Genomic DNA, 12,600 nt, shown 5'->3' with positions numbered 1-12,600 from the left:
GCACATGGCGGCCTCAGAGTGAACAGGGCATTATACGCACATCGCGGCCTCAGTGTGAACAGGGCATTATACGCACATCGCGGCCTCAGTGTGAACAGGGCATTATACGCACATGGCGGCCTCAGTGTGAACAGGGCATTATACGCACATGGCGGCCTCAGTGTGAACAGGGCATTATAAGCACATGGCGGCCTCAGTGTGAACAGGGCATTATACGCACATCGCGGCCTCAGAGTGAACAGGGCATTATACGCACATCGCGGCCTCAGTGTGAACAGGGCATTATACGCACATGGCGGCCTCAGTGTGAACAGGGCATTATACGCACATGGCGGCCTCAGTGTGAACAGGGCATTATACGCACATGGCGGCCTCAGTGTGAACAGGGCATTATAAGCACATGGCGGCCTCAGTGTGAACAGGGCATTATACGCACATCGCGGCCTCAGAGTGAACAGGGCATTATACGCACATCGCGGCCTCAGTGTGAACAGGGCATTATACGCACATCGCGGCCTCAGTGTGAACAGGGCATTATACGCACATGGCGGCCTCAGTGTGAACAGGGCATTATACGCACATGGCGGCCTCAGTGTGAACAGGGCATTATAAGCACATGGCGGCCTCAGTGTGAACAGGGCATTATACGCACATGGCGGCCTCAGTGTGAACAGGGCATTATAAGCACATCGCGGCCTCAGTGTGAACAGGGCATTATACGCACATCGCGGCCTCAGAGTGAACAGGGCATTATACGCACATCGCGGCCTCAGTGTGAACAGGGCATTATACGCACATGGCGGCCTCAGTGTGAACAGGGCATTATACGCACATCGCGGCCTCAGTGTGAACAGGGCATTATACGCACATCGCGGCCTCAGTGTGAACAGGGCATTATACGCACATCGCGGCCTCAGAGTGAACAGGGCATTATACGCACATCGCGGCCTCAGTGTGAACAGGGCATTATACGCACATGGCGGCCTCAGTGTGAACAGGGCATTATACGCACATGGCGGCCTCAGTGTGAACAGGGCATTATACGCACATGGCGGCCTCAGTGTGAACAGGGCATTATACGCACATGGCGGCCTCAGTGTGAACAGGGCATTATACGCACATGGCGGCCTCAGAGTGAACAGGGCATTATACGCACATGGCGGCCTCAGTGTGAACAGGGCATTATACGCACATGGCGGCCTCAGTGTGAACAGGGCATTATACGCACATCGCGGCCTCAGTGTGAACAGGGCATTATACGCACATGGCGGCCTCAGTGTGAACAGGGCATTATACGCACATGGCGGCCTCAGTGTGAACAGGGCATTATACGCACATCGCGGCCTCAGTGTGAACAGGGCATTATAAGCACATGGCGGCCTCAGTGTGAACAGGGCATTATACGCACATCGCGGCCTCAGAGTGAACAGGGCATTATACGCACATCGCGGCCTCAGTGTGAACAGGGCATTATACGCACATGGCGGCCTCAGTGTGAACAGGGCATTATACGCACATGGCGGCCTCAGTGTGAACAGGGCATTATACGCACATGGCGGCCTCAGTGTGAACAGGGCATTATACGCACATCGCGGCCTCAGTGTGAACAGGGCATTATACGCACATCGCGGCCTCAGTGTGAACAGGGCATTATACGCACATGGCGGCCTCAGTGTGAACAGGGCATTATACGCACATCGCGGCCTCAGTGTGAACAGGGCATTATAAGCACATGGCGGCCTCAGTGTGAACAGGGCATTATACGCACATCGCGGCCTCAGTGTGAACAGGGCATTATACGCACATCGCGGCCTCAGAGTGAACAGGGCATTATAAGCACATGGCGGCCTCAGTGTGAACAGGGCATTATACGCACATGGCGGCCTCAGTGTGAACAGGGCATTATACGCACATGGCGGCCTCAGTGTGAACAGGGCATTGTACGCACATGGCGGCCTCAGTGTGAACAGGGCATTATACGCACATCGCGGCCTCAGTGTGAACAGGGCATTATACGCACATGGCGGCCTCAGTGTGAACAGGGCATTATACGCACATGGCGGCCTCAGTGTGAACAGGGCATTATACGCACATGGCGGCCTCAGTGTGAACAGGGCATTATACGCACATGGCGGCCTCAGAGTGAACAGGGCATTATACGCACATGGCGGCCTCAGTGTGAACAGGGCATTATACGCACATGGCGGCCTCAGTGTGAACAGGGCATTATACGCACATCGCGGCCTCAGTGTGAACAGGGCATTATACGCACATGGCGGCCTCAGTGTGAACAGGGCATTATACGCACATGGCGGCCTCAGTGTGAACAGGGCATTATACGCACATCGCGGCCTCAGTGTGAACAGGGCATTATAAGCACATGGCGGCCTCAGTGTGAACAGGGCATTATACGCACATCGCGGCCTCAGAGTGAACAGGGCATTATACGCACATCGCGGCCTCAGTGTGAACAGGGCATTATACGCACATGGCGGCCTCAGTGTGAACAGGGCATTATACGCACATCGCGGCCTCAGTGTGAACAGGGCATTATACGCACATGGCGGCCTCAGTGTGAACAGGGCATTATACGCACATCGCGGCCTCAGTGTGAACAGGGCATTATACGCACATGGCGGCCTCAGTGTGAACAGGGCATTATAAGCACATGGCGGCCTCAGTGTGAACAGGGCATTATACGCACATCGCGGCCTCAGTGTGAACAGGGCATTATACGCACATGGCGGCCTCAGTGTGAACAGGGCATTATACGCACATCGCGGCCTCAGTGTGAACAGGGCATTATACGCACATGGCGGCCTCAGTGTGAACAGGGCATTATACGCACATCGCGGCCTCAGTGTGAACAGGGCATTATACGCACATGGCGGCCTCAGTGTGAACAGGGCATTATACGCACATCGCGGCCTCAGTGTGAACAGGGCATTATACGCACATCGCGGCCTCAGTGTGAACAGGGCATTATACGCACATGGCGGCCTCAGTGTGAACAGGGCATTATACGCACATCGCGGCCTCAGTGTGAACAGGGCATTATACGCACATCGCGGCCTCAGAGTGAACAGGGCATTATACGCACATCGCGGCCTCAGTGTGAACAGGGCATTATACGCACATCGCGGCCTCAGTGTGAACAGGGCATTATACGCACATGGCGGCCTTAGTGTGAACAGGGCATTATACGCACATGGCGGCCTCAGTGTGAACAGGGCATTATACGCACATCGCGGCCTCAGTGTGAACAGGGCATTATACGCACATCGCGGCCTCAGTGTGAACAGGGCATTATACGCACATCGCGGCCTCAGTGTGAACAGGGCATTATAAGCACATGGCGGCCTCAGTGTGAACAGGGCATTATAAGCACATGGCGGCCTCAGTGTGAACAGGGCATTATACGCACATCGCGGCCTCAGTGTGAACAGGGCATTATAAGCACATGGCGGCCTCAGTGTGAACAGGGCATTATAAGCACATGGCGGCCTCAGTGTGAACAGGGCATTATACGCACATGCAGATTACACAGCTTTTTGATCAGATCAGTTTAAAAACCCAACTCAGACTCTTCCTATTTATTTCTATGGGAATTCCACGTTGCTGTTCTGTGATTTTTTGGGTGTTGAGAAGGTGGAGTGCCTGTCCCCGCTGTGGAGATGACCCTGACGGTATCCGTTCGCTGGACAGTCACCTATCAGGAAAACACGCTGCAGTAAAGAGAAACTTCACGCAGGAGCGCGGAGCGGTTTCCATTTCATAAGTATTTGTGCAATATGTGAGAGATGCGGTGACGTGACGCAGTCGGTGGCGGCAGTGTGCGTCCGCTCCTGGCTCCCGCTTCCCGGCGGCACCGAATCTCCTGTATAAAGTCTCCGCTCATTCTGGCGGAATTCTATTACTACGCGCGCAGCAGCCGCCATTCAGAGCCTGACGTCACCCCAAGGTCTCCTGCTCGACCAATCGGAAGTTGCCGGGGCGTGGCTGACCGGTGGCGGGAAGTTTTCGGGGTCTGCATTGTAGGAATTCCGGAAGGCTCCGTTACCGATTCCAGACGAGGTTTCCGGTCAGGCCCGGGTCCAACTGTACGGTCCTTGGCCTCAACTGCCATGGATAACTTCCAGAAGGTGGAGAAGATTGGGGAGGGCACGTACGGGGTCGTGTACAAAGCTCGGAACCGGGAGACCGGGGAGGTGGTGGCGCTGAAGAAGATCCGCCTGGACACGTAAGTGCAGAAACGTGGGGGACTGGTCACCAGTGCAGGTGAACTACAAGCAGCAGCATGCTCTACTCCATGGTAAGGGCTGTAACCTGCCCCCTGTGTACCTGCTGTAGTAATCGTCCACATGTATAATGGTCCCAGCCCTGTGCCATCCTCCCACCCCCCCCCCAGCCCTGTGCCATCCTCCCACCCCCCCCCCCCAGCCCTGTGCCATCCTCCCACCCCCCCCCCCCAGCCCTGTGCCATCCTCCCACCCCCCCCCCCAGCCCTGTGCCATCCTCCCACCCCCCCCCAGCCCTGTGCCATCCTCCCACCCCCCCCCCAGCCCTGTGCCATCCTCCCCCCCCCCCAGCCCTGTGCCATCCCCCCCCCCAGCCCTGTGCCATCCTCCCACCCCCCCCAGCCCTGTGCCATCCTCCCCCCCCCCAGCCCTGTGCCATCCCCCCCCCCCAGCCCTGTGCCATCCTCCCCCCCCCCCCCCCAGCCCTGTGCCTCCCTCCCCCCCAGCCCTGTGCCATCCTCCCACCCCCCCAGCCCTGTGCCATCCTCCCACCCCCCCCCCCAGCCCTGTGCCATCCTCCCCCCCCCACCCAGCCCTGTGCCATCCTCCCCCCCCCCAGCCCTGTGCCTCCCTCCTCCCCCCCCCCCAGCCCTGTGCCTCCCTCCCCCCCAGCCCTGTGCCATCCTCCCCCCCCCCCAGCCCTGTGCCTCCCTCCCCCCCAGCCCTGTGCCATCCTCCCCCCCCCCAGCCCTGTGCCTCCCTCCTCCCCCCCCAGCCCTGTGCCTCCCTCCCCCCCAGCCCTGTGCCATCCTCCCCCCCCCCCAGCCCTGTGCCTCCCTCCTCCCCCCCCCAGCCCTGTGCCTCCCTCCTCCCCCCCCCCAGCCCTGTGCCTCAGTCCCCCCCAGCCCCGTGCCTCCCTCCTCCCCCCCAGCCCCGTGCCTCCCTCCTCCCCCCCCCAGCCCCGTGCCATCCTCCCCCCCCCAGCCCCGTGCCTCCCTCCTCCCCCCCCCCAGCCCCGTGCCATCCTCCCCCCCCCAGCCCCGTGCCATCCTCCCCCCCCAGCCCTGTGCCATCCTCCCCCCCCCCCCAGCCCTGTGCCTCCCTCCTCTCCCCCCCAGCCCTGTGCCTCCCTCCTCTCCCCCCCCCAGCCCTGTGCCTCCCTCCTCTCCCCCCCAGCCCTGTGCCTCCCTCCTCCCCCCCCAGCCCTGTGCCTCCCTCCTCCCCCCCCAGCCCTGTGCCTCCCTCCTCCCCCCCCAGCCCTGTGCCTCCCTCCTCTCCCCCCCAGCCCTGTGCCTCCCTCCTCCCCCCCCAGCCCTGTGCCTCCCTCCTCCCCCCCCAGCCCTGTGCCATCCTCCTCTCCCCCCCAGCCCTGTGCCATCCTCCTCTCCCCCCCAGCCCTGTGCCTCCCTCCTCTCCCCCCCAGCCCTGTGCCTCCCTCCTCTCCCCCCCCAGCCCTGTGCCTCCCTCCTCTCCCCCCCCAGCCCTGTGCCTCCCTCCTCCCCCCCAGCCCTGTGCCTCCCTCCTCCCCCCCAGCCCTGTGCCTCCCTCCTCCCCCCCCAGCCCCGTGCCTCCCTCCTCTCCCCCTCTAGCCCCGTGCCTCCCTCCTGCCTCCCTCCTGTGTATACTGCCAAGCAGACTTAAAAAAAAATAAAGAGGTTGGCACCCTATTTCTTGATGACTGTGGCGCCTCATCTCCATGGCGTCTGCCCCTCAATGACCCTGCCGGTCCTTACCCTATAGAGCTATGCACCAAAGGTTAGGCAGTCTATCCACACTAGTATACATACATTTATCTGATCACCAGAAAAAGGAGTGTCCTAAATAGCTAAGTGACAATCTGCAAAAAAAATTACAAAAACATGAACAAGTTCCTTATATTACTATTTGAATGCTAGAACCAGCCATATGAAATCTCCTAAAAGCTGATTACCCGCCCCACAGTGGAGGTTGGCACCCCCTCTCCTCGGCAGCTGTCCCTTGGTAATCCTAGCCAGCCCTAGGATAAATCTCACAGATTCATAGATCATACAGAATATGGCTCCGGTAAAAATAGAAGGAACTTATCTGTGTGTGCACACACACCCACACACACACACACACACACACACACACACACACACACACACACACACACACACACACACACACACACACACACACACACACACACACACACACACACACACACCTACCTCTTTATAGGTATATTTTTGAGTAAAATGTAAATTGTTCTTTTATTCTGTAAACTTCTGACATGTCTCCGAAGTTCCACGCAATAAATTTTGTATATTCTGAAAATGAGAAATGGTCAAAATAGCAAAGGCTTTCAGACCTCAAATAATGCAAAGAAAATAAGTTCATAATCATTTAGAAACAATGCTAATGTTTTAACTCGGGAAGAGTTCAGAAATCAATATTTTGTGGAATAACCATGGTTTTTAGTCAGATCTTTCATGCGTCTTGGCATGCTTTCCACCAGTCTTTCACACTGCTTCTGGGTGACCTTCTGCCACTCCTGGTACAAAAATGTAAGCAGTTCTTCTTTGCTTGATGGCTTGTGACTATCCATCTTCCTCTTGATTACTTTCTGGTTTTCACTGGGGTTCAGGTCTGGAGATTGGGCTGCCCATGACAGGGATTTGATGTGGTGGTCCTTCATCCACACATTAACTGACCTAGCGGTGTGACATGGCGCATTGTCCTTCTGAAAAACCAGTCCTCAGAGTTGGGGAACATTGCCTGAGCAGAAGGAATCAACTGTTTTTCCAGGATAACCTTGTATGCGGCTTGAACTGTATCGCCATGCAGAGACCTATTCTCTGTACCAGGGCCAGCAGCTGATATCTGTGTGATGGCGCATGGCAATGACATCACATAGCGGCAGGCCGCTGTCAGTTGCTATCCTCTGGCCGACATTAGTATTGCTGTACAGAGAGCTGGTCTCCGTGCACATTCAATTGAAATGTAGTGCCATGCCATTTTTTTTTTCTTTCTTAGTCTTGGGCAGCAGACTGACCTAATACAGTTTCATTGATCCATGCACACTTTAGTTTTATAAACGGATCCTCATCTCCAGTCCTTGAGATGGAGAAAGACAAAACAGAAAATAGGACACTCAGATTCTGCCATTGAAGTCTATGGGGATCCGTTTAAAATGGATGAACCAGGGGAAAAAACACTTCAGAGTTCCATCTGCATTTCATCCATTACTAATTCATTATTAAGTGACAATGGATTCTAACAGTTCAGACATTCTGCCTGCTTCAATGTGAAAAACAAAATGTCCCTATATCACACCTTGCCTGTGCTCGTTACTGTATATAATTGGGCTTCCTCAAATATCTTGTCACACCAGCCTGATGAAGAGAGGGAAGCAGTCTGGAAAGCTTGCTTTATAACATTATTCACTATATTTTTGTTAGCCATTAAAAGGTATCACACCCCAAGATTCCTATTTTGTTTCTCCCACTGAGAGCACTCTATATCTTTTAAACAAAGGAGACAAAACAATGCAACTAGCAGGGCTGTGGAGTCGGAAAGTCAAACTTCCGACTCCTCAATTTCCATGGTTCCAACTCCACATCCCTGGCAACTAGAATGGCACCTGAGAAAAGCATTGTCTCTCAGATGGTAACACACACACAGATGTGAGATTGCAGGCTTTTATAAGTAAAACTAGATGGTGGCCCGATTCTAATGCATCGGGTATTCTAGAATATGCATGCCCACGTAGTATATTGACTGGGCAATATACTATGTAACTAGTATATACGTAGTATATTGCCCAGCCACGTAGTATATTGCCCAGCCACATAGGCAGCATCAATAGTAAAAGGTTGGGGACACACAGGGTTAATAGCGGCGGTAAAGGAGTGCGTTACCCACGGCATTAACCCTGTGCTAGCGGTGACCGGAGGGGAGTATGCGGGCGACAGGCACTGACTGCGAGGAGTAAGGAGCGGCCATTTTTTCTTCCGGACTGTGCCCGTCGCTGATTGGTCTCGCCAGCTGCCTGGTCGCGGCAGCCATGACAATCAGCGAATGAATAACCGTGACAGAAAGACAGACGGAAGTGACCCTTAGACAATTACATAGTAGATTGTTTTCTAAAAACATATTTTGACTTGTTGACTTTAATTGCTGCAAGCATCTCAGTATGCTATACTTCTTTATACAAGTGCTTCTCATAAATTAGAATATCATCAAAAAGTTAATTTATTTAATTTCTTCAATACAATAAGTGAAACTCGTATAATAGTCATGCCACAGGCTGATCACCTCCATGCTACGCCGCACTGATGCAGTAATTGAGGCTAAAGGAGCCTCGACCAAGTAATGAGTGTATTTACTGAACATACTGTATTTTTCGGACTATAACATACACTTTTTCCCCCCCAAAAATGTGAGGAAAATGGGGGGTGCGTCTTTTAGTCGTAATGCAGGCTTACCGGCAGTGGTGTGGTGGCGGCGGCAGAGGTGCGGGGATGATAAGCGGTATGGCGTGAGCAGGGTCTCTTCCACAGGTGAGGTGACGCAGCGGCCCGGTATCAAATGTGAGCAGCAGAGCGGGGTTAATCACCGGTTTCTCGGTGGTGGCGGTGGCCATCTTCCTGAGGCCGCGCCTGCACAGATGGAGGGCTCTGCTTCCCGGGGCTTCAGGAAAATGGCCCTGGGAGGCCGCGCGTGCGCACATGGAGATCGCGGCGGCCATTTTGCTGAAGCCGAGTCCGCAGATCAGATTTAGATCTCGGCTTCAGGGAAATGGCCGCCGCGATCTACATCTGCGCACGTGCGTCCTCCCGCGGCCACTTTCCTGAAGGCCCGGGAAGCAGAGGACTCCATCTGCGCATGCGCGGTCTCAGGAAGATGACCTCTGCCACCGAGAAACTGGTGATTAACCCGGCTCTGATGCTCACATTGGATACCGGGCCGCTGCGTCACCTCACCTGTGGAAGGGACCCTGCTCATGCCATACTGCTCATTATCACCGCGGCTCTGCCGTCGCCACACCACTGCTGCAACCCCCCATGGACACCAGGCCGTGGCGTCGCCCACCTAAGAAGGAAGGGACCCTGCTCAGGTGCACGCCATACCGCATCACCCCACCTCTGCCGACACCATGCCTCCTGTGACCCTGCTCTGCCACCGCCAGCCCTCAGGTAAGATACTGTAAATTCGGACAATAAGACAGACCCCATCTTATAAAAAAATCTTTTTTTTTTTCTGCAATTTTCACCCCAAATTTGGGGTGCGTCTTATAGTCTGAAAAATACGGTGCATTTCAGTAGGCCAACATTTCAGATTTTAAAATCATTTATCAAGCTGGTGTTATAAAGTATTCTAATTTACTGAGATAATGACTTTTGGGTTTTCATTGGCTGTAAGCCATAATCATCAACATTAACAGAAATAAACACTCACTCTGTAATGATGCTATATAATGAGTTTTAATTTTTGTATTGAAGAAATTAAATTAACTTGATGATATTCTAATCTTGTGAGAAGCACTTGTACCATCATTTAACGGGAACCTGTCACCCCGGTTTTTCAGTACGAGATAAAAATACTGTTAAATAGGGCCTGAGCTGTGCGTTACTATAGTGTATTTTGTGTACCCTGATTCCACCCCTAAGCTGCCGAAATAACTTACCAAAGTTGCCGTTTTCGCCTGTCAATCAGGCTGGTCAGGTCAGATGGGCGTGGCGACATCGCTGGTTCTTCCCCCAGATCTTGCATATATTTCTGTCTTTTCACGGCGGCCATTTTCCTGAAGCCGGGTTTGCATCTCAACTTCAGGAAAATGGCCGCCGCGATCTCCATCTGCACACGCGCGGCATCCCGCGGCCATTTTCCTGAAGCCCCGGGCAGCAGAGGACTCCATATGTGCACGCGCGGCCTCAGGGAGATGGCCGCCCCCACAGATCACCAGGGAAATAGCGCCGATCGCACATTTTTTTTCTTCTCCTGCCCAGTGGATTCAGAAGATGGGCATGCGCAAACCACTACGCCACCAACGGAAATATATGCAAGATCTGGGGGAAGAACAAGGGATGTCGCAACGCCCATCTGACCTGACCAAGCCTGATTGACAGGCGAAAACGACGACTTTGTTAAGTTATTACGGCAGCTTAGGGGTGGAATCAGGGTACACAAAATACACTATAGTAACGCACAGCTCAGGCCCCATTTAACGGTATTTTTATCTCGTACTGAAGAACCAGGGTGACAGGTTCCCTTTAATAGCTAGTTGCATTTACTATTTTGTACCGACCAAGGTTATAGCTGACAACTTATTGCGGTCACCTGATGTTATCTGTCTTTGACCCTTTTTTTTTTTTTTTTTTTTTTTTTAGTCTTTCAGACTGCAATTTCTACCCCTCTTTATTATGTAGCATTAATTGGTGGTGAAAATTGGTCTGATAAAGGGTTTGTTTTTATTTGTGTATGCCACAATCCTGTTTTATTAATTTGTGCAATGGAAATGTCACTTTTCTTGCTCCCGACTTGGAAGCATATCCGTCTGCTAGAGAGCTCTGCGAGTTCTTTGTCCTGGTTTCCTGTTGACTGCAGTAGACCATAGTACAATCATTCTTGTGCTTATTTGTTAGCTACTGATGTTTCCATTACAAGAAATGCCAATGTCTGCATTTTGGTTTGGCTGTTACTTTCTAATAAAATATGCCTGCAAGAGTCAAAATATCATAGGAAGGTTTTCGCTAAAGTTGTTTACACTACACTATGTTACCAAAAACTGCAATTGATCGAAAAGGCAGTATGATTAGTTATACGGTAATATAATTCTGCTAGACTTTTACCAAAATATGTACACATTGACAGAAGGTGCCGTGATTTGAATTTTTGTATTAATAATTATTGATTATACAATCAACTATTTAATATAAAATTAAATTAACTTCTTTCATAGTATTTTTTTTATTTATTTTTTTTTTAATTTTATATGTGCCCCTGGTGGCTGCCATTTTCATTAGTGTGGGCGTAAGTGTCTGGGCACAACACTTGTACACCTCACTTACGGCAGCCGACCGCATCTCTTGCATTGAGGCCGTTCATCCTGCCTCTTAGCTGTGTCCTGGGCTGTCAGGTCACAGCTGAGGGAGGAGATCACGGCCATTTTGTTGTAGCCCGCAGCGTATGTTGTGGGCTTTATTTTCCCCTGTCATCACAAACACTGCTCAGTGTGTGCGATGACAGGAGCTGCCAGTCAGAGTGCTGCGGGGTCATGCTTTCACTTACGGCACCGATGCGTGAAAACTTTCCCACGCCGCAGTGGTACAGTAAGTGAGCGCACTAGAGCTGATCAGCTGATGAACTCCGGTGACTGCTCACGGCAGCTCAATGTTACACACTGAAAGGAGGTAATCGCTCACGCAGTATCGTCGCCTGTCTTTGAGAGCAGTCACATCACTGATGTGATCACTGCGGACAGGTGAGGAATATTGTGGTTTATTTTTGTTGCAGGAGACATTGGCTTAGGTGGATTAGGCGTTCGGTGAGTATGGCTTAATTAAGATTAAAGGAGTCTGTTTTTATACAATGTCACTATGAGGTTAGTAATGGATAGGTGCCTTATAGGGCTTGATGTCACTTGACATTATAAAGGTGACCTCAACCCCACAAACATAAACCCCACTTGCTACCGTAAGGCTAGGTTCACATTGCGTTAAGTGCAGTCCGTTCAGCGCATACGCTAACGGACTGCGTTAACGCAAGTGCCGAAAAAGATTGCGATCGTGCTAGCGGTGACGGACCCAAAAATGCTGCCGACTGTGTCCGAGGGTCCGTTACAGAATGACGGCACATCACTAACGCATGCCGATTATGACATGCGTTAGCGATGCGCTACATAATGGCAGTCAATGGGTGCGCTAACGCATCCATTAAATAGCGTTAGTGCCGCTATGTAACGGATGCCGTCAGCGGACTGCACTTAACGCAATGTGAACCTAGCCTTACAGGGCAAGTGGGAAGAGCGAGGCTAAGCACCAAATTTAACGCATCTTACAGATGCACCTTTTCTGGGGCAGCTGAGAGCTGACGTTCTTAGCCTGGGGGGCAATATCCATGGCCCCTTCATAGGCTATTAATATCAGTCCATAGCTGTCTGCAAAGCCTTTGTTGGTTATTAATTATAGGGGTACCCCACATTTTTTTGGGAGGGTCCTCCATCTTAATAGCCAGTAAAGGCTAAGTATACAGCTGTGAGCTGATATTAATAGCCTAGGAAGCTCCATGGGTATTACCCCTTTCCCAGGCTATAAACCTCGTCCCCTTGTCTTTCCCTCTGCTGATTATTGAAATTATGCGGGAGCCCACGCTTTTTTTTTTTTTTTTCCACTATATT

The 12,600-nt window shown here is 52.4% G+C and overlaps 1 protein-coding gene across 1 annotated transcript in view; it reads left to right on the top strand.

Moving 5' to 3' along the window:
* The first annotated feature begins 3,986 nt into the window (after positions 1 to 3,986).
* CDK2 (cyclin dependent kinase 2) overlaps positions 3,987 to 12,600 on the top strand; it is a 31,965-nt gene continuing 23,351 nt past the window's right edge. Inside the window, exon 1 of the mRNA XM_069758419.1 lies at positions 3,987 to 4,240. Coding sequence (XP_069614520.1) covers positions 4,125 to 4,240 — 116 coding nt within the window. The 5' untranslated portion in view covers positions 3,987 to 4,124. The remainder of the gene's footprint in view (positions 4,241 to 12,600) is intronic.

Source organism: Ranitomeya imitator, chromosome 3 (assembly GCF_032444005.1).
Source record: "Ranitomeya imitator isolate aRanImi1 chromosome 3, aRanImi1.pri, whole genome shotgun sequence".
Classification (NCBI taxonomy): Eukaryota; Metazoa; Chordata; class Amphibia; order Anura; family Dendrobatidae; genus Ranitomeya; species Ranitomeya imitator.
This window is presented reverse-complemented; position numbering and strand designations above follow the sequence as displayed.